The following is a 21429-nucleotide window of genomic DNA, read 5'->3' on the forward strand; positions in this document are numbered from 1 at the left end:
GGGTGCAGGAGGGGGGGGGGGTGGTGGGCAGAGAAAGAGGAGATATTCACACTCTATTTTTGTGCACTTATCTTGAAAGACTAAAGAACCAGCTACATAACTTAGGCACCAGAAGTTGTTGATAAGATATTATCTTCAACTAAATAGGAGCATCGCCTCTTAAATTAATGGCACAATATTCTCCCATCTTGAGTCTCAGCTAATTTTAAAGGCGAACATAAACGTGTCAAACTTGGTTTAATCCAGACTTTTTCTGACTGGAAATGCAAACAAAACATCAGGGTAGCTGTGGATACATGTCATCTGGCGTGGTTATAAGCTGCTCTGAGAGTTGGTCTCCTGGGCATCCACAGCTCTGAGGCATAAATGGCACAGAATGGGTGACCACAATTCTGGTTACATTTTTCAGTCTCATCACAGAAGCTCAGACAAAATAAACCTCAGTCAAAGCTCCCTAATCTTCCGAAGTGTGCTAGCCTGCTAGAAACACAGCTCCAAGTCCACCTAGGAAAGCGTAGCGCATATCTAGTAAAGAGTGGGGAAATCTGGCTCCAGGGTTCTCATTTGACCTTACTGGTGACTTAAACCTTCTGATGGTGGCTGGAGTTTTGCCCCAAGACTGTTTATCACAATCCTGATCAACCCCTGTAGACTCTCATATTATTTTTCTCATCTGCTTTTATCCCTCCCTTGTCTCATATGGCCAGCAGGATCTCCTTGATGGGGGGAGCTGGATAAGGTATCTGCTCCATGATTTATCAGGAAGTTGGTGCTGAATGACGTAAGGCACAACCTCTTCCCCCAGAGGATCTTCATATTATCTCAAGAATTTGCAGCTTCTGCTGCAACTGACAGTCAAATCCAGAAGACTGAAATCTGAGACTTTTTTCCTAGGAGTTTACGTAATTTATAGATATCCAACAACAGAAAAAACATATCAAGTACATTTTCATCCTGCTTAAATGCTCAGTGGTTAAATCCCTGTGCTGGGGAGAAGAGTTACACAAAGGTCTCAGAGCTTCAGAGCAAGATAAACAGTGTATTCTCACCAGTTAAGAGGAGATAACGTGGACCACCGACAAAGGAAGGGAACCATGTTTCCCTTATTTGGAAGTATCTGGGACATTAAGCCAGAAGGGCGAGGGTATTTATAGGGAAGAGGCATAACATTTCCACTCTCCGGAGTATAAAAAATAAAACACCTTTAAGTCTAATAATTTAATGAATAACCCTTATTTGTATTCCCAGATGTTCTGAACAATGTCCGTCTGTATATTCATCTGGATTTGCAAAGATGGTGAAATGAAATTTTGTGTCTCGCTGAAGTTAATGGGATTTGTTTACCTAACTCTCTTAGGCTGTGCTACAAAACCCATTGGTTAGTTTTCCTTTTCTGAGGAAGGGTGGAATTTGATTTAAAAAGTTTTTGTGACCCTTCAGTATATTTTCTTTTATGCGGGGGGGACGGGGGACGACAACGGGGGGACACACCTTTCTTTAGAAATGCAGGGTGACGCTTTGAGTATTGCAATTAACAGAAGGGATAGACACTATTCTAAAATGAAGCAGCCATTTCAATTTTCTCCAGGGTTTATTATAAAAGCTTTTGTCCTGAAGCTTGAGTTTGGTGTTTTTTTGTTTTTTTTTTTTTTCTGTAAGGAGCTGTGCTTAGAAGCAGCTGCTTTGATTTACCGTGATTCATGTGACTTCTGCCTGAATTTCATCTTGGCAATGAAATCCAGATCAAGTTGAAATTCCTGCAGCTTTGTTGAAGCTTTCCCAGCAAGTTGTAATCAGGTGGATATTTCTGTGAAATATTTTAAATATTTGGAAAGATTCTCAGTGGCGAAACTGGTTGTGCAAATATCCAAGATTGTATTTTGCCCTTGTCCCTATACAGGACTGCTGATTGCATGGGCAGTTCTTTCAGCTCACTAGTAGTTGATTGGTTAGAGACATTATAGATCAGGTCCTTTAAACATTCTTGAGCACTCTTCACATCACAGGCATGGGAGGGCACTGATAACATCACGTCAGCCTTTTTTAACTTTTGCATTGTAGGAATTTAGCACCTGATCTTTATGAAATGTTCTGTTTAATATAATTCTAGCTCATGTAATCGCAGTTCATCATTCAGGCTTGACTGCAAAACAATTTAGGCTGGGATTAGTCAAGTAAGTTGATAGTCATCTGTCACGAGGAAGATAACTTATTTCTGTTCTGCTGTCAATCTATAGGTGTTTGGGTTGACTAAAGAGGGGAGTGGGAGCTCTTCGTCTCCCCATCTCTGAGCTGTAGTGCCTGGGCTGAGTGGAAAGAAAAAAGTATTCTTTCTTTTCCTGGATTACTGCGATCTCCCCCACTGCTCATTGCAATCTGATTATCTCATAGTTTTCATCTGAAAAAAGAGGTCAATAATTTACATTGGTAACAGAAAAGCTAGGCTGGGGTTCATTCGAAAAATATCATGACTCTGTAGTCATTCACTAGGTTGATAGTGAAAAATCCCAGTGCAGGCTCCACGAAAAATCTTTGTATTTCAAGCATTATAGTTTGGAGTGATTTCCTCCCCCCCTTAAAAACAGACTTTTCATGTGCAATCTAACGTCTTTAAAAAACATGCAGATAGTATACGTAGCGCCTAGAAATAAGATTTCTGCTTTAATGTAAATGTTAAGACAAAATCAAGAACAGTGAAAAGATGGCACATTTTCTGTATTTACCCTGCTTTAGAGAAGGTTTTCTCTGTTTACCTTCTCGTAAAGGATGAATAGCTCGCTCTGACTCTCTTCTTGAGAGTGAAATAGTTTGCTAAAACCTAGCATCCCAAAACACTTTTCGTTACCCATGGTGAAATCTAAAGGAGACATTTGTCCGTTAATTTCTTCTTTGATTCAAGCAGCACTGAGGAGTTGTGACTGAGAGCAAAATTTGGCTTATGGTTGTTTTGTTAAAGTTTCTTAGACTATAATGGGCAGCCTTATGCCTTTGCATTGGGGAGGTGCTCTGCTGCCTTCATATTGTTGTAGCAAACTCAGTGGCTCTGCAAGGTTCACTGCCAAGGAGGTTGTTAATTTTGGCTTAGGAGCTCCGTTTAATCCCAACCGAGTTTGGAGCTCCTATGGAGTCTGTTTCGGCTGTGCCGTCTGATTGTTTTCCTGTGCAAATACGCAGTTTTGCAGGTTATTTTGCTAGGTTTTTTTGTTTGATCAGGAAAATGCTATTATTGTGTTTAATGGGCAGATTATAAAAGGTTTTTATTGGCCATTTTTTGTATGGTCATATTTTTGAAGGTCAAGAAAAAAGAAGTTTTATTTTGGGTTCAATACTGATGCCATTGTCTCTCTGCACTGGAGATAGTATTTCAGAGAAAAATATTTTGTGTTTGGCATGGGGCAGCAGTCACAGGATTTAAAACCCTAGACTGGTGACACTGGAGACTTGTCAAAGTCTGTGTTTGATAGGGATCGTGCTTTCCACCTCAATTCTTAGAGGGTGCGGGGATCACCTCTGCCATGGGTGGACCTGCTGGCTGTCTCAGCAGGGAGACCAGAGAGTGAGGGAGACATGCCTGTGCTGTCTGCTGCTTCTCAAGCTGTTGGTGAGATGCAACGGAGCCGTCTGTGACCCGCTTGGGAAGAGAATACAGTAATTTTTGGTGCTGTCAAACTTGTGCTTTTCATCAGTGTAAGGAGAAGAAGTTGTGACACTCCTTTCACTTTTTTTATTTGTGGTGCTCAGGCTCTTGCTTCGTCTGGCAGCTGAGACTCAGTTGCCATGATTGAAGGGAACCTTTTCTTTCTGAGAGGAAATCTTGCCTCTGTAAACGCCAGATAATGTCATTTCACAGCTGGCATCAGGTGTCCTTTTGAGTCCCTGTTGAGGCCTTTCACATGTTAAGAAGCGTGGGTATCTTGGCCACCCAGTTGGCCACCCCCTCCTCCTCCTCCTGCCTTGGGCTGGAGAAACCTGTAGGGCTTTTATGGCCGTGTCACTTGTGGCAGCTCGGGGTCATAACAACAGTAAGGTGGTGATCTCTGCAGAAAGAAAGTGATCTCTGCAGAAATTACTTCTCCTTTTGAATCACCAGTCGGTTCATCAGACTTGGAGGGCTGCCGGAGGCTGCTGTGCCAGATTGTACCCTGGCTCCTGAATACTAACGAAGGCCAGACAGACAGGCGGTCACAGGCTAAAGCAACAGGGAATGGGGAGAACTGAGAAGGGGAAAGCATGGAACAGTACACAAATAAATGAAAGGAATTAAGGGTAAGGCAATGCCACGCATCCCAACTATCATAGAAAATCGTGAGAGGTTGGAAGAACTTCATTGTATCTAGCAAAAGATGTTACCTGGCAAGTGGGAGTCAGGAGCTCTAGGAAAATACTAGGAGGGCCTTTCAGTCTCCTTGTCAAATCAAAAAAATTTCTTGTTGTTGGAAATGAAAGGCATTAATGGCAACAGCAGGTAGACTGCTTACAAACTCCTGAAAGAATAAGTAGAAAAATGTTTTGCAAAGATGTATCAAATATATATAGCACCTATAAATCCAACCAAATGAGAAATGACAGAGAAAAGGAAGAAAGCCAAGAAAGAAGAGAAGTAATGCTTTTTTAAAAATGAAGAAACACAAATATTTTCACTTATGTTATAACAGTTCTCTCAGCAGTCCTTAGGCACCTTCCTGCGCCTTAAGGAAGGTGCAGGAAGGGGCAATGATTAAGATAACTTCTGAATTGGAAAGGATTGATTGTGTATCTTTTTTTTTTTTTTTTAAACCATTTACTTCAGTCTCATAGTATCGCACTTGGTGAACTGCACTGGGCTACGGTGTAGTGATATCTAATGCTTATATAGAAGGGACAAGACTAGAGAAGAAAAACTTATTTTCAAAGTCTGTCTGTACGATCTGACTAGTGGCATTGAGCTGCTCTTTCTGGTGCAAATTCAGCGTGCAACCCATGGAGCAGCGCTGTATGTCCCTCCTGGGCCAAAAGGTGAACCTGCTGTATCTCTAAGCTGATAAGGGTAGCGCTTTAGATCAAGCTGTGGAGGGGCTCAAGATTTTTAGCTGCAAAGATTCAACCTTTTTAATAGCTGTCACACATATGAGAGTTTGCCAGAACAAGGAGGCATTACCGTGTAGCGTATCTCTACCTGTCTCACACACATGGATGCTTGCCTGGCTGCTCAAACAGGAGTTTTTTGTCTATGCCAACACAACTTAGAAGAACGCTTTGAAATTGCAGCCTGTAGCACTGAAATTATGCTAATAAAAATCAACAGAATTTTAAATAGTTATTCTTGGTTAGCTACTTCTGTATGAATCAGCTGTGCCGTTTTTAAGTGTACTTGATAAAAAGACTGAGGGGTGGCCACTGCCTGTGGCAGCCTGTGTTGTCAGCCCTTGTTTATCTGCAAAGTTTTTGCTGTCTTCTCAAACCCATGTAACGTGCTGGCTGCTGTTATATAATAGCAAAAGGGAAATTGTCGAAAATAAAAAAACAAATATTTTGACACAGAAAATAAGCTAAAGCAAGTCAAAAGTACAAAAGAGAGTAAGAAGAGGTCCTGTATGTAAGCAGTTTGTTCCAGCAGATTCAGCTTGGTCTTTCTCTGTTTCTGTGGGCTATGTCATTGTTTAATTTGGTATTCCTTCAAAACCAGCCAGCTGCAGCCATATGCAGTGCATTGCCCCTGTTACCTTCTTTGTGAGATGTACAAAGCACTTTCTTAAGATGTAAAATGTATGTGTTAGAGACGGGGAGTTGCTGTATTTTACTAAGAAAGCCCTTTTCTGCCTTCTAATGGACCAACTGCGTGTTCACAGTAGGAATTCACTCAGATCTTTAGCCAATAAAGTAGGAGTTGTTATTGCTATCTTCCAGCAGTAGCAGCAAAGAAGCAGAGAAAAACAAACCCAACATGTCACTTACACTCCGTTTGTCCCTTGCATCCAGCATTTCATTTCCCTTGTAGGTTACTACTGATCTTATTTTCCTTGCTCCATCCCAACAGAAAATATACATCAAAACAATATTGGGGGACAGGGAGGATTGAATGCACCTATGTTTATTTTTAAAACACTTTTTAGCAGAAATGACTTCATTACGTACATCTGAGTGCTTCCACATCTGCTTGATGTGAAAACATCTGATGCTTATCCATGCAATAGCAGGTATCTCTTTAAAAAGAAGGATGGCTTGAAGGAGAGAGACAAGCCGTACGATGTGAATTTGCACTCCAGGTATTTTGGAGTATCCTGCCCCATTGACAGGAGGATACTGAAGCAGTTGATGTAAAACTGTAAGGTTAATAGACTGTGGCCAGGACATGTCTGAAACATGATTAAATTCATGCCTAAATTATAGTGGTGTTGAGGCAAACGCTTCAGTTATCCTTTGCTTTATGTCCCAGTGAGCAGGATGGCTAGGGTTTTTTTTTTTTTTTCTTATTTGAGATCTGAAAATGTAAGCTTCTGGGGTTCATGCAGGGTTTTTGTTCTGTTTGCCTTCAGTTATTTAGGGAGTGGCTTGATTTTTTGCTACCTACATGAGATTTGGTCTTTAAGGTCAAATACTGAAAGATAAGCTCATAGACATCAAGTAAGGCATTTTAGCAGGAGGATTAAGATAGCAACAGTGGGAAGGCTCTTAGAAATGGAAAAAATGTGAGGTGCTCATGCATAGCAATTTTTTAAGAATTAGAACATGTTTCAACGACTGGATCTTTTCTTGAAGTTGGATAATGTCAGTCTCTCTACCTTGGACATGGGAGCTGCAGTCGTGTTTTATTGCTAGTGTTTTTATTAGCTTTCATGTAATTAGCAGAAATTTGAAATATTTAATATTCAGAGTTGAAATCTCATCTAGGTATTTGTAGGCTTAAATAATAATCTTCCTTGGTGTATTATATTTTAGCATGGTGTGACTGACTGTTTTGAATATAAATATTTCTTCCACAAGTTTTTGATTCTGAAGAGCTCCCCGTTTTTGCCAGTTGTGGAATTGGTGCTGAGAAGAGTTGCATAAAGCACTGTGTGTTCAGTGTGACACTGGATTTGCTCTTCTCAGTATTACATCTGTTAGCCAGGGCTCATAGCCCTGCAGTTTATCCGTGACCCTGCCCTGCACTGGACTGCCTCCCTGACAAACTTGAAAGATGCATCAAACTGGATTAGGCAGGAATCTGTCCTAGGTCTAATTTTATTCAATATTTTCATTAAGGACTTGAAGGATGGAATAAGGATTGATACGTATTAAATTATAGTCCATATCAGGCTCTGATAGGGTTGAGAGTGCTTGGTGGCCTAAGGGGGAGGGACGGAGGACAAGACAGCAGGAGAGCTCAAATGGCCTTGAAAGAAAAAGTTTGATCAAGACAAGAGCAAAGTACTATGTTTCAGCCAGTCCTTCTCAAACCTGCCTTCTGTTTTGTTTTTTTATTTTTTTTACTACATGGTAGTTCTGCACAGTAGTTCTGGGAGGTATAGTAGACTACAAAAACCAACAGTCAAGTTACTCTATAGATAAAGAGAAGAAACTTCAAAGTGAGCTCTGAAAATGGGTGTGAAAGTCAAGTTACTCTATAGACAAAGAGAAGAAGAAACTTCAAAGTGAGCTCTGAAAATGGGTGTGTCACTCCTTAGTTGGTGCTGCTAGGGCCTTGGCTGGAGTGCAGTGGGTGGCCAGGGCTGCTGCTGCATCTTCAGAAGGATGGACACCAATTTAAAAAACATTCCAGAGGACAACAATAAGTGGGATCTGTGATCTGGTAAATACAGGTAAGGAAGAAATGAGCTTGCTTTGTTTAAAGAGGAAAAAATGCCTTCAGGTATGTGAAAGGTTGCAACAAAGAAAGTGGTGATGAACTCACCTGCGGTGGGTGTACGGGAAAGAAGTAATAGGTTTAAGGTGCAGCAGGGACAGTTGAGGAGAGAATCTTCCCATTGATGAGGAGAGTTAGATACTGTGGTAGATTGCCTAGCGGAGGAAGTTTTGAGATTGCCACGATCATGGGGTGAGAGGTTATTTATTTAACTTTTTTTTTTTTTTTAAATGGGCAAGGCAGATGTCTCTGAGGAATGGTTTAGGTATAGATGATCGTGTTTCAGTGTAGGAGGATGGACTCGATGACCATGTCACATCCCCTCTGGTCCTGGTTTCTGTGACTCAGCTGCAGCATGGCATCTGCAGTTTTAGGTTTGTTCTTGTACAAGGACTTTTTTAATGTATATTTATACAATTCTCTGAAATGAAAAAGTCTGTATGTGTTCTTCTTCGTGTCTTAAGCTTTGACACCGGCAAGTGGTTCACAAAGGAGCTGGGCTGTGTTTTGAAGAGTTCGTTTTCTTGCGGATTGTAGGTTGTGCTGTACGTGACTGACAAAAGATCTTTCCTAGCATTAAAGCCGGTCACAGCCCCAATAAATCTGGAACAAATTCTGAGAAAGCATGTCATGTTATGACTGGCATATCTGCAAGCATGGAGCTCTGCTTGAGAATTAGACTAAAAGTTTGAGAAGTGCTAGTGCTGATGTCATTCCTTTGGAATGGAAAGGCTGTTGAAACAGTAAATACTTTCTGTGGCCAGAAGCTAAGTCTTGAGCTGGGCCTTTTCCTCTCTGCAAAGGAAAGAATGCAGAACAAACCTAAAATCTGTATTTGCAATGGGAAAATCTTAATTAGTTTAGAGCTTTTAGCTATTTCAAACCATTTACATACACAGCTGCTGTTCATGCAAACATGAAAACTATTCATGGAAACTTCAAACTTACCTTGAAATGACAAGTATTTTTTTTCCTGTTTTTTTAAAGCTGTGCTTTGTGTTCAAAAGTAGGGTTGGAAAGGTCTGAAAATTATATTTGTACTGTACGTGCAGAAAGGAACATAGATACAGGCTAACAGAAGCATATAATAAAAGGCTTTAGTTCAGCAAGACTTAACATTGAAACCCTGTTAGCACCAAACAGCTGCTGGGAAAGTATTTTAATTTTTTAGGGGCATTTACTCTTGGTTGTATCTGTGGAGTTTTGGTTATGACCCAAATCTCTGAAGAAAATAGTGATACCAAAATACAAACTTAGATGTGGTCCAGGTCTTACAGCTGGCTTCTCTGCTACGAAAGGTTAGTCTGAAACATTGGATCCAAATAACCCACAGACTGGGAATGGGAACCTAATGCTGTAGCTTGGGACAGCTATAACATCTATGAGATGCTGAGATCGACAGGATAACTCAGATTTTTTTATACTGTCCCTCAGAGGACCCCATTGAGTGTTCACAAGGAATTCATCCCCACCCCCAGCTTCCTCCTAGGAGGAAGAATTTTGCCATGGCAGATGTGGGGAACAGATGTTGAGAGGAAATGTTATAACGGGACAATGACCTGAAGTGTTAGTTGGGCTCTTCCTTGACGTGACTGAACTTCTGTTCCCGATGGCAAAGGAGGAAAGCAGCGCGTGTCCGCTGCCTGTCTCTGCAAGCCCCCGTGTAATGTCGGGGGGGTTGACATACAGAGCTTTATTTGTTCATATCAGACACTCGGTGCTCAGTTAGCTGAGAAAGAGAGGAAGGGACAAAGATTTAAAAGCAAATCAGCTGTCAGTTATTCAAGGACAGTTAGTGCTAAGTAGGTGAATCATGCCCAGCCACCCACCACCTTTCCTGAGCAGTTGTAGGTAATTTTTCTGAATTTTAGTCTCCTGTTTTACATCAAGGCTTCCCCTTTTCTTCCTTCTGTTCTTCCCCACCTGTCCACCACTGCTTCTGTGATGTCTGGGAGACACTCATGCTCCTTGTCCCTAAATGCTTCAGTGAGCTAATCTAGTAGAAGAGTCCTCAGCGGCTGATGAGTAACAATAATAGTGAGCTAGGAAAAAAGGCTTTTCACCAATTCTGTATTATCAGCGTGGAGCATATAAGATGGTTTTTTTTCCTCTCTGTCACTTTCTATTTCAGAAGGATTTCAGCTCTTTGTTGGCTTGGGAGAAAGATGTTGAGCTTGACACTTAATGTGTTATGAGAGAGGTTGGCAGGTAAGACCAACTTCCTACTGAGGGAGGGATTCATGACAGGTCTCATTCTCCTTAGCTTAGTCTAGCTCAGGAGACTGTGAATAATTGTGTTTATTACTGAAAGGAGATCAACTGAAGCCTGAGAATTTTTTATGGTTCTTGAAATGTGAAACTAAGTATTTGGAATACTATAAGAAGATGGCAATAATGTGAGCTACTTTCTCTCTCCCAAAAAGCTTGGCTTCAGTTTCATTAACAAGTTTTTCCATGGGGCAGTTTTGCACTGTTTTTTTTCTAGCTTTCAGACAGAGGTTGGGCTTGATGACCTCTTCTGAGGTCCCCTTCCAACCTGAGCTATTCTCTGATGTCATGATAGATGTCACTTATGCATATTTATTGCTTTCTGTCTTTAATTTTACATTTGCTCTGTTTTCACAGGGCATTGCCTGTTATTCGTGAGGTTTTTTTTGTTTGAATTCAGTGCAGGGCTCTAAGGCACACGCTGTCCTTTCCACACGGTACAGTGATTTCAAAGCTTGTGATAAAAGGGTGCTTCTTACTATAGACTTTTCTTTCTTTGCTGTTGTTCCTGTAAAATGATTCATGGCATTAGCAAATCAGTGACATGGGATACATCAGCTCTATACATGGGAAGTGGTTGGGGTGTGTGCCGTGTGTGCAAGTGTTCGCTTGTACCTGCCCAGTCTCCTGTGTGAACACTCAGGAGGTTCAGCATAGGGGATATCTGACATAGTTGGTCAGCATATATGCATCATCTTGCACATCTTATTCTTTAGAAAATGTGATGCAGCGCCCATCCATATATGTATTATTCATCCACTTTAAATTAAATTCTTAATTTTTTGCACTCGTATTATCACCTTAGGTCTGTGTGTGTCCCATTCCCTCTCTCCCCCTCCCCAAAATCTTTGAAGAAGACTTCTCTTTTTCCACCTCCAGCTTATCTGTATAAACTCTTGGAGACATAAATATCCACATTGTCCACATAAATATCTGTATGTCCTTAATAACTCAAAGCTTCAGTGTATCTGGTACTCAGAGCCTTCTTGTGAACAAGCTACATACTTGGGGAGCTAATACAAAAGATTTCCTTGGGAGGACTCTTCATTGAGAAGTCTGATTGAAGTACTTGGGGTTTTTTATTATTTATTTGCTGGGTATACCCCACTCCCTTAGGTCTTAAAGTCAGTTCCTGTATTTGGAGCAGTTTGAACCTTCAGCCCTGACCTGCAAGGGTCAGAGGGCTCAGTTACTGTACAAAGCGATCGTTTTTCACGGGAGAGGGAAGTGAGATTTCTTTGGGCTTCAGGGTTTATTTTCCTCTACTGCTTAGTGTGACACAGATAGCATCCTTGCTAGAAAGCAGAGAGAGGAAAGAAAATTCAGTCCACATGTTTGGGATTTAAGGTTGAGAATGATTCACGCTTAGCTTTTGGGGGTTGTAATTAGGGGTGACATAATAACCATAAACTTTCAATAAAATAGTAGCAGCATTTTTGTTATACTCTGTAGCTGCAGAAGCTGCTTCTGATTAGCATCCCTTCAAGATAAGCCTCCAAGACCTCCGCAGTTTCCAGATCTGGATCCAGGCTTTTGTGGCACAGTCCTACTTCTGTACTCATGCTGAAGGGAACCCTGAATTCTGAAAGACCCCAAACTTTGATGACATTTTCACTTGGATCAGCATCTCAACCTTTTCCTTAGCCATTTTAGTCCATCTGTGTAGTTTTCAAGTCGGTATTATCTTATGCTGGCTAAATCCTGCCAGGTCATACACTTTATAATACACTCTAAGTGTTATCTACTATGGAAAAAAACAATAATGCTGTCTTCCTCTTCTCCTGTGTTACTGCTACTCCTTTCTTTTCCAAGTGGCTGAGACTAAAAGGAATCCAGGAATGCATGGAGCAGGAGATCTGTCATTCCCACTCCACACCAAGGTGCATTCTTGTAGGGAGAGATGGGCATTTACACTGGAGTTCTGCCATCAGCATTCATCCAATTCTGTTTTCTTGGCAGCCGAGCACATGGAATTTTTAAAAAGAAGATGTACTTTTTTTAAAGCAGGTCACAGACAAAAATAAAGACACATTCTTGGGCTACAAGAACTAGGTCAGGCTTTGGGGGAATTGTTTGCAAAAGCTGTTGATCTGATCTTACCAGTTTTACTTTATTAATATTTTTTGCTTCCTATGCCAAATTTGTATGCTTTTTATAAAGAGATCCTGCTCATTTTGCTATAGGTGTGATGTATTCTTCTGCTTTGGCTAGCACACTTTTTACATTAACATTTTAAAAAAAGGAAAAAACAAAAAAAAACCCAGAAAAAATATGTTCCTAGTTTTCCATTAGAGAATACTGTAGTGGAAAGTGAGGCCTCTCTGTGCTGCGGTCCAAAAGGAATAAAGCTGCTTTGTGTCACCTCATTACTCTAAGCTGATGTTTTACCTCAAGACTTTTTTGTGGGGGAGGATGGGGGAAAGGCTGATTCCACTGCTCAGATGATCACCTCTACAGCACCTTCTGTGCTCAATTAATCCATCTAATTTAGGGGCAATATTTCATACCCTGCCCTGTGATAATGCTGTGTAGCCCCTGCAAGAGCGTCTGTACCAGGCGCAAGGCTCAGGGAGGGAGGATGGATTACTGCTAGTCAGGCATCCGAATTAGCCTGGCATGACTTTATTACCTCCGTAGTTGAAAGGTGGCTGAAGAGCTTTGAGCATTACCTGATAACAGCATTTAAGGACAGGTAGCCGGTAGGGTGGGTGTGGGACTCAGGGCAGGCACCCTGCGCAGCTCATCTGGGCTTTCCCCGCATGGGGCAAGGATGCTCATCCTCTCCGGTAGCCCGGTGCTCTGGTGAGCCCACAGATAGCCCAGCTCTACAGCTGATGGAGTAAGGATGTGTTGGGTTAACAAACCAGGATTAAGTTCAGCAGTAATTGAGCTGTAGAAACTCCTGGGCTTCTTCCACAGCTAAGCTTTGGAAATAGGATGGGTTTGCTCTGTGAAAGCAAATCCCAATTAATAGCTTTGTCTGTGGAGGACACCTCTACAAATAATCCCACCTTTCTGAATATCTGTAATTACTGGAAGTTTCTTTCCCTTCTTTTTCTTTTTTATAATTTTTTCATATTAATCCATGTAACTGCATACCTTAAATTCAGAAGAGCAAAACAGCTGATGCTCATGTACAGGTAATCCATCTCTCTCTCCTATTTACAAATTCCTGAAGAATTATTGACATAGCTGACATTTTTGTTTAATTTTGGTTATTTATTTTTCTTCCTATTTCCACATTCTCTGTTTTGCAGAATTTGATTCAGAAACAAAAAGGGTTCAAGACATTCTTTCTGGAATGGAGAAACCACAGGTATGTGATCCCAAATTACACACCACCACCACCACCCCCCCGCCCCACAAAATAGCAAATGTGATAAGTAGATTGTGTCACAACATACTGGTGATTTCACAGAGGAGCACCTCTGAATTTTTTCCTTAGTAGATTGTTGCTGCTATATATATCTAACTCATTTTGCCGAGATATAAATTTGAAGCATGTTTCGTGCTCATGGGTATTTGTGGGCTCTGCCCACTGCAGGAGTCGCACCTGTCGCCTGTTTCCAGAGGACAGCTCCCGGTATTCATAGTGTGATGGGGAACTCAGCACACTGGGGTGATTTACATAGCTCCTACCCCCTCTCCCCTGGGTTTAATTTTATTTGTCATGAGCAATTTATGTCTGTAATCATGATTAAATTAAGCTAATTCTATTATTCAATGGCAATTTCTGTAGTCTAAGTTTCTCTGATCCATAAAAGCATGTGAATTGTAATGGAAATTGAATCACCGTGCTGGGTGTGACCGCAGTCAGGTAAGGTTATTAATAAATCTGGTTGTAAGTCCTTTGAATGTGATGTTTTTCTAGTTTGGTGTGTCAAATGAAAATCAGAAAGGGTATCATGGATCTAAATGAACGCTCTGAACAAGCACTTGAAGAAACAGTCCCAAGGCAGAGGGAGACGTCAGTGCTTTGGGATTTTTACCTCCTTTGCTCTGTCAGGGCTCAGGCCTTTCTCTGTCCAGCTGGAAAGCTAGTAAACAAATAAGCAAATAAAAAACCCCTAACAGTTGGAAAGCTCATCTGAAGACTGGGTTCAATAGTAGCTGATAGAGGCTGATATAAAGAAGTCCTGCAGTGAGAGCATGGAATGGTGGCTGTTCCTTAGATGCAGAAGTGGCAGAGCTCAGGGAGAGGCAGGCGTGAGCACAGGCTGAGTTTTATTTTTAGGAGCTGTTCTCTTAGATGCTTTTGTTCTGAATAAATACAAAAGCTGTTTGGTCTTAAATTGCTCAGTCAGTAGGTGTTGGATCCTACTGTCATGGCATATACAAGAGCAGGTTCAAAGCCAGCCAGAATCTAAACCAGACCTGCAGAGATGATAAATACCAGGGGGCTGCAGCCTGAGTTTCTGTTTGCAGGAAGGAAAGTTGCTTTATTTCATATAGAGACAAGTGACAATACTAAGCTGAAGACCTGAGAGAAGAGTTTCTGGGAGATCAGAAGGGAAGAAAGTGCAATTATCGCAAAATTAGGCTAGTTTATTGTACAGAGTGAGTTAATATGTTTGTATCAAGGACTACCTGAACGTTGCTCATCTGGTAGAATGCCACAGCTAGATGCCTTTTACAAAGATCCAGAGAGCTGACGTGAAAAATGTATTATTTCATACTTATATCTATAGAGGTAAGGAGAGAAGCTATTTGGGCAGTTGGCAGGATTCTGAGCTCTGTACAATTAGATTTATGGTAACCAGAGCACTTAAAGCAGAGGGGAGCAAAAAACTACCAATGGACAAAAATAATTTTCCTTGAATAATTTCAAAAATAGGAATCTTTAAAAAAATAAAATAAAATCTAAAACATTGTAAATGCTAGTTCAGTACTAGTTACATTTAGTGAGAAGATGCTGGGGATTATCTGTTCTTCTCTCTGTACCTTTGACATCTGTGAGTAATTAAACTCATAGGAGTCTTCCAAACCATTAATTGCTATGAATGATTATGTGTATGTGTAGTCAGTATTATATCTGATAGAAATACATCATACTATGCATAAATAATCAGCTGGGCTGTATTTCTTGGTGAGCCTTATGCATATATGAATGAAAAATAAAACAATATATAGAAAAACGATTGTGAAGAAAGAAGTGACATAATTAAAACAAAAGGGCACAGAGCAGTAAGTCAGTGGAAAGCTGAGTGATGGTATGTCTGCAGCACATGGCTTTGATGTGTCCAGGCGAGCACCATCTGAAGGGATTAGCACTCCGAGCAACTCCTGCGGGAGACTCCGCAGCTATGGTATTGCTTGGAGCCGTCTTTAATCTAGCTTGTCCGGGTACTTCTATGTGACAAAGTCTCTTTCACCTTTCCAAGTACGAAATATATACACTTTTAAAATGATTAATTATAAAAAGTCTGTTTTCAATAGTAGCTGTTGTTACCTGTTTGAGAGACGTGCAACCAAACTGTAAATTTAATCGTAGGTTTATCCCTTTGACAGCACAAATTTTAAAAGAAGCCTTTTGCTTCCCCCCCCCCCCCCCCCTCCCCATGTTTTTATTTAAACTGAAATATATTTTTAATTCACATTATTGCAGACAAAGTAAGCATTCTCCAAAGCAAATACCTTGGTGAGGGAAGGGAAACTTGATTCTGGGTTACAGAAGTGGCTGGGACAGCATTGCTGCAGCCGACGGCATGGCTGCTGAGCAGCTTGGGGGGACATCACCTCCCGCGGCGAGCAGGACCAACAGGGAAACACTGCAGGACCATGGAGTCGGAGCTCAAACGTTAGTTTGACTTTCCAAAAGGCAGCCTGCTCCCGCTGACTTGCTCTGCAGCAAAACTCGTATTTAATCGTTGGGATTTTTGCCTAAAATTGCAGGATTAGAGCCATAGTTTAAAAGCAAAATCTTGACCTGGTAATAACCATGAATTCATTTGACCCCCAAGTCTTTCAAACGTTGCCCTCGAGGGAGTAAATGAATGTTGCTTGCAGTGTAGTTCTCACACATACAATAAAACCCTGAACCACACGATGCCTGTGAATGCTAACCCGGAATTTGAAAGATAATGAAAGTTGTACAGAAACATTGTTCATTACCTGAAAGACGGGAAGGACCGATATTCATCAGTCTTGTAACCTTATTAAAGTAGTGCAGGAGTTGGGATTCTTTCCCAGGGGCTTTTATAAAATAATTATTTACACCACCAAGTTTTGATAGCATAGAAAGCAGGCATTTACTGTGTAAACTGAGAAGTTTTCAGAAACTAATTAACTGTGCTTTTCGCCAGACATACAAAACTCCTTGTGGGACAATCTTTTGTTAGGTCTCAGCTAAAAGGCCAAGCCAGTCCTGTTCAAAGCGAGCACAGCAATTTTGGGGACAGATGAGACAGTCTGGGGTAACTAGAAAGCAGCACAGAGGTTTACCTGTCCAGCCTGTGAAGAAGTGCTCTGGCTGCTTATGTTTTGATCGGATGAAATTAGGGCAGCATTAATGAACAATAAACTGTTTTTTACTTACAGCTAAGTATTTTTGTCTGCGAGTTCAGTAGTGGCATTAGGCCCACCATCACAATATTAGCTGTCCTGTTCCTTACAGCACTGAAAAAGGCTGGTCCGGATCTGTTTAGCTGCTCACTGTCTACTGAAAGGTGCTTGTTTTCCCAGGTGTAAGCAAGAAAAGTTGGGGTTAAAGCTACTGAGCTGGTTTGCGAGTGCCTGCTTGTTATTCTCGGCATATCATAACCCCATTTATTTAACTCACCCTTTTTCACAGCAAAGCTAGTGCTTCCTGCTCCAGGTGGGAGTTCCTTGGCGGAGTTAAGTGGTGGCTTTGGCCACTAAATCAGATATTGAAGAGATACGCCTTTGGCTGGTAAACGTGATACGGTATCGAGCCTGTTGGTCGGTAAGCAGCAGATAGGTTTATCTCTAGCCATGCAAATCAATCCGTTCCCAGCGCTCGCGCTGACGTGCACAGTACTGTTCCGATTTCTATACCCAGGGAGTGTATAGATTTGCCTTTTCTGACTTTATCATGCAGACAGTGACCCCTCACTTGCTTTACTTGCTGTGTGTACTCAGTGCAGCTAAGAATTGTATTTAACGATTTCTGGTGTTTGTTTTTAAACTTCCACCAGCAGTTACTGTGTACATAACACCACCAAGGCAGGCCAGCAGCCACTCTGAACGCTGTATCAGTAAGAAGTTAATGGTGTAGCTAGAGCAGCTTAGCAACTGGGTTTGGACTTTTATCCTCTGCATGGAAATGCCTGCACGCTGACTTCAGAATAATAGTCTTAACAGTTTCTAGCGGTTAGTCCGTAAGATACTTTCTCTTATTTTAAGAAACTATAAAAGACCTGACTTTTTACAGCTTGCTAAAGTTCATGAAAGGCCAGAGATTTTGCCGTACGTGGAATATATACGTGTGTCCTTATGAGTAGTCACAGAGAAAAACATTTCAATAGAACATTGGCAGGATATCATGCCTCCAGCTCCAAGTCTGTCTGAATTTATGAAAAACAATTATGCAAGCATATTTCCATAATAAAAGAAACTGCGTGTTGATGGGTTGAGCTGGCATAGTAGTAATGTATGTTAAAAAAAAAGTCTATTTGGATCTTACTATCCAGTTTTCTGATCAAAATATTATTTAAAATACAGACTTTTAGCTTTAAATATCTGTCACAATTTCATTCACATACCTCTGTGTGTATATATATCTCTCAAAAGTTTAGCTTATCTGTTTTATTTGAATCGTTCAAGATTCTTATAAGCTATCTAATCCAGTATCAGTTTTCACTCATCCAAGTTTTTGAAGCAAACATTGATTTCATAGCATCAGAAAAATGTGACTAGAGCAAGAAATCCCATGAAAAGTCATACAAGAATTTGCATGTTCATATTTTTTACAAAAAAAAGCTTGATACTACTTAAAACTTCTTGCCTTACAGCTTGTTTTTCACGTTAGGTTGAACAGAGGTTTTCTTTTTTGCAAGACTTAAGTGTGCTGCTATAAATTAAAGTCTTTAACTTTTGGGAGCACAGTGTTTAAGTTAAGATGAGACGTTTCGTGGTGTTGCCTACTTGTCTGTCTGTTAAAAACAGATTTACGACTTGCTCAGAAAGAATCTGCTTGATATATGGGTGTCACATACAACAGTTGCAGTGCTCTTCAGGTGGAAGCAATGTGTTTTCATGTGAGAAGTTAAATATTCTCCATTATATAAAGATATCCAGAAGCCAGATTTGTAAAGAAGCAGTTTACAAGCTGATTGCTAATATTTCACTACCAAATCATTTATGGGTAAGGTGTTTTAGTTGTCTCAAGAAAAGCATAGGACGTGTAACTAAGCACCTGCATCATTCATCTTACACCTTCTAAAATAACAACGTTTTGCTCTGTGTGTTGGAAAAAACTGTTAAAATGATAGAACCAGTGAAATTTGATATGTAGGAGAAATGAATAAAGAATATAAAACCTCATGCTTTGATTCCTCCTCATGGAGGCTAGCTAAAAAAAATATATTCTTTACGTTTTCACTACAATTAAGAAAGAAAAACATAGTCATTTTCATTACGAAAAGTGGAGAGTTTGTGGCAGAGAGCTTGAGGCTATGGCGGCTTTGAGGCTTCCCTGGGCATTTGTCAGAAGGCATGCGTAAAAATGTCATGCTGTCTTTCCAAGGTAGCCAATGCAACCATTGTTTTTTATTTCTTCTTCTTTTGAGACGGTGGCGGGGAGGGATTTTTTATTTTCTTCTTTCTTGGCTTGATAACAGAAGGCTGTTCTCTGGGAAGCTGCTGTTTGGTATGTGCAGCTGATGAACGATGCCTGTGGCGCTGTGCCAGTGGGCTCTCCTGGTGAGAAAGGCGATGCTAGTTCTTTAAGCTTGGTCAGTGTAGAGGTATTTGGACCTGCGTTTCCAGAAGACTACAGCTGCACTGGTAGGGTGATAAAGTTGTTTTGGTGCAGGGGTTTGAGGTATTTTTTCCATGTTTTATTAAACGAGAATTCTCACCCATCTGCCATTGAGGTGTTGCTATAGAGCTGCGCCCAGGGGTGACTATAGATAATACACGTAGTCTTTCTCTCAGGACACAAAGTGATTGATCTGTGATGTAACTTCTAATTGATGGGTTGGACTTCTGTTATGATTCTCCCTTATACTTTTGAGTCAGCGTAACCTTGCAGATTGAATTGGGGTTTTCTTTACGTATTTGCAGTTGAATTATTGCTGTTTCAAATTACAAGAAGGAACAGGGTGACTGAAAAAACCATCAGAGTTTTATTAGAGAATCTCCCTAACAAAAAGCTTTAGAAAAATAATTGCATACAAAAAATCTGTAGGATAAAGTCTTTGTTCCACTTAGTTCCCCTTCCCTTCTGGTAATGGCCACGGCAGCAGGTACCTCCAGAATGGTGCGAGTCATCCTTTGCTGGATGCTCAGACAATGACGAGCCAGCTCACTGCAGGGTGACATCTCTCTGTATTCCTCATCTGTTAGAGATTAGTTTATGCCATTAACCTCTGTTTTTGTTTGTGTTGTTGATGACCATTTCTGACCCTTTACTTTTCTCCTCTAGCTCTGAAACTGCCTTTTTGCAAGAAATTGATTGTGAAGATGCAAGCAAAAAGCAAATACTTAGAGGATAGTGTTTTTCTTGGAATTCAGAGTAACTGATGTTTCTTCTACAGGTTACAAATATTCAAGCAAGAACAGTTTTACTTTCCTGGTCACCTCCCACTGGCCTTCTAAGTGCAGATAGACACAACAATGGTTTGCCTTACACCTGTACCTACGAGGTTGCCTTATCAGATAAAGGGAGGGATGGAAAATACAAGATAATTTACAGGTAACAGCATCATTTTTACACTTGTGTTGCTCTCAAGTTGTGTTTTCGTTCAGAATGAATTCTCTGAGCTTTTCAGGGTGTATTTTGGCATGCCCGTCAGTCGCAGAAGAAAGCTCATTTGGACACCCTCTAATTGCTCCCTCACTGTCCCATCAGCCGCACTTGCTGGAGGAGCTTGCAGGGAACTGGTTGAGTTCATGTCACAAGGTCCCTAATTGCCTTCCCCTCCCACCTCCCTGGCACATGACAGATCTTGCATACGATGCTGTCTCTCCCATTGCCAATGAAAAGGTTACTTTTTCTCTTATAGTAAATGTCAAAACCTTTCATGTATACCATGCAGGCAGGATAGCTGCCTTCCTAATGGGCTAAATTTGTGTGGATGTGCAGAATTAAGAACAGTAAAGCTTGCTTTTTGAGCTAACGAGCAAAAGTTGAGGGCTTTACTGCTTTGTAGTGTCTTAGATGAGCAGAGGAGGGAGCACACCGATCAGTAGGCTATACAGGCTCCCCAGAAAAACCTGAAGACGTGGCTCTCAGTAGTCTTCAGTAAAAATTCTGAGGGATTTCTCTGTCTGTCTTTCCAGTGATCCTCTGAGCTCATTCTGTGATCATGTACATACGGTGTTATGCCTTTCTTTTTCCCACTAATGATGTCGAGGATAGAAAATTTTGAGATGTGACCTCGACTGTTGTGAAATAGATAATCCTTCCCAAATCTCATTAAATAGAGTCCAGGTGCTACAGCATTTATGGAATTACCTCTCAAGACCAAACTATCTCCTTTCTTAAAATGTCCTGTGAATTAGGGTATTCCTCCTGGTATGCTAAAGGCAGGTCTGCGTGAACAGTCTTGGATAATATAAAAAGAGCATATTAACCAGGGAAATGCTGCCTGATTTTTTTTTTTTTTTCCTGGTATTTACACTAGCTGTAGTGTACTAGCTCACACTGCCAGCGTGAGCATCTCTGTAGGTTATTGTGGGCTGCTGAGCTCTTAAAATGGGAAGGAGACTTTCTGGTACTTCTTGTGCTTGCTGGTGTGATGGCTGCACATTTTCTCCTGGTTATGCAATGTTGTGCATCTGTTTTAAAGCTGCTAGTAGTAATCTGTCTCCTGCTGCTGGCCAGAGTACAGCCATTAGCTTAATGTGGTAAGCTCTGTCACGAGCAGCAGTAATCATTATTACTATAGGCAAAAGAAAGTCTGCAATATGTTGAATACCTTGTCTTTGCAAGGAGGTGCACTCATTTCAGAGGGAAAAAAGTGAATTTGCAGAGCATTGGACTATATGAAAAAAAGAAGGATTTTTGATGGATTTCTGGCAGTCCAGCAGGCATGTGCTTTCTGGTTGGTTGTGTTCTCTTGATTTTGAGATATCTCCCTGTATTCGTCCAACTATCTATGAAATATTTCTTTATGCTAAACAGAGAATTGTCTTGTTTCCCATATTTTAATAAA

General features: G+C 40.9%; 1 protein-coding gene across 1 annotated transcript in view; it reads left to right on the forward strand.

The window, feature by feature from the left end:
- FNDC3B (fibronectin type III domain containing 3B) overlaps positions 1 to 21429 on the forward strand; it is a 179371-nt gene that overhangs the window by 79915 nt on the left and 78027 nt on the right. Inside the window, exons 6-7 of the mRNA XM_009333580.1 lie at positions 13351 to 13409; positions 19810 to 19967. Of these exons, the coding sequence (XP_009331855.1) occupies positions 13351 to 13409; positions 19810 to 19967 (217 nt within the window). The remainder of the gene's footprint in view (positions 1 to 13350; positions 13410 to 19809; positions 19968 to 21429) is intronic.

The sequence above is a fragment of the Pygoscelis adeliae genome, unplaced genomic scaffold (assembly GCF_000699105.1).
Source record: "Pygoscelis adeliae isolate BGI_AS28 unplaced genomic scaffold, ASM69910v1 Scaffold220, whole genome shotgun sequence".
NCBI lineage: Eukaryota > Metazoa > Chordata > Aves > Sphenisciformes > Spheniscidae > Pygoscelis > Pygoscelis adeliae.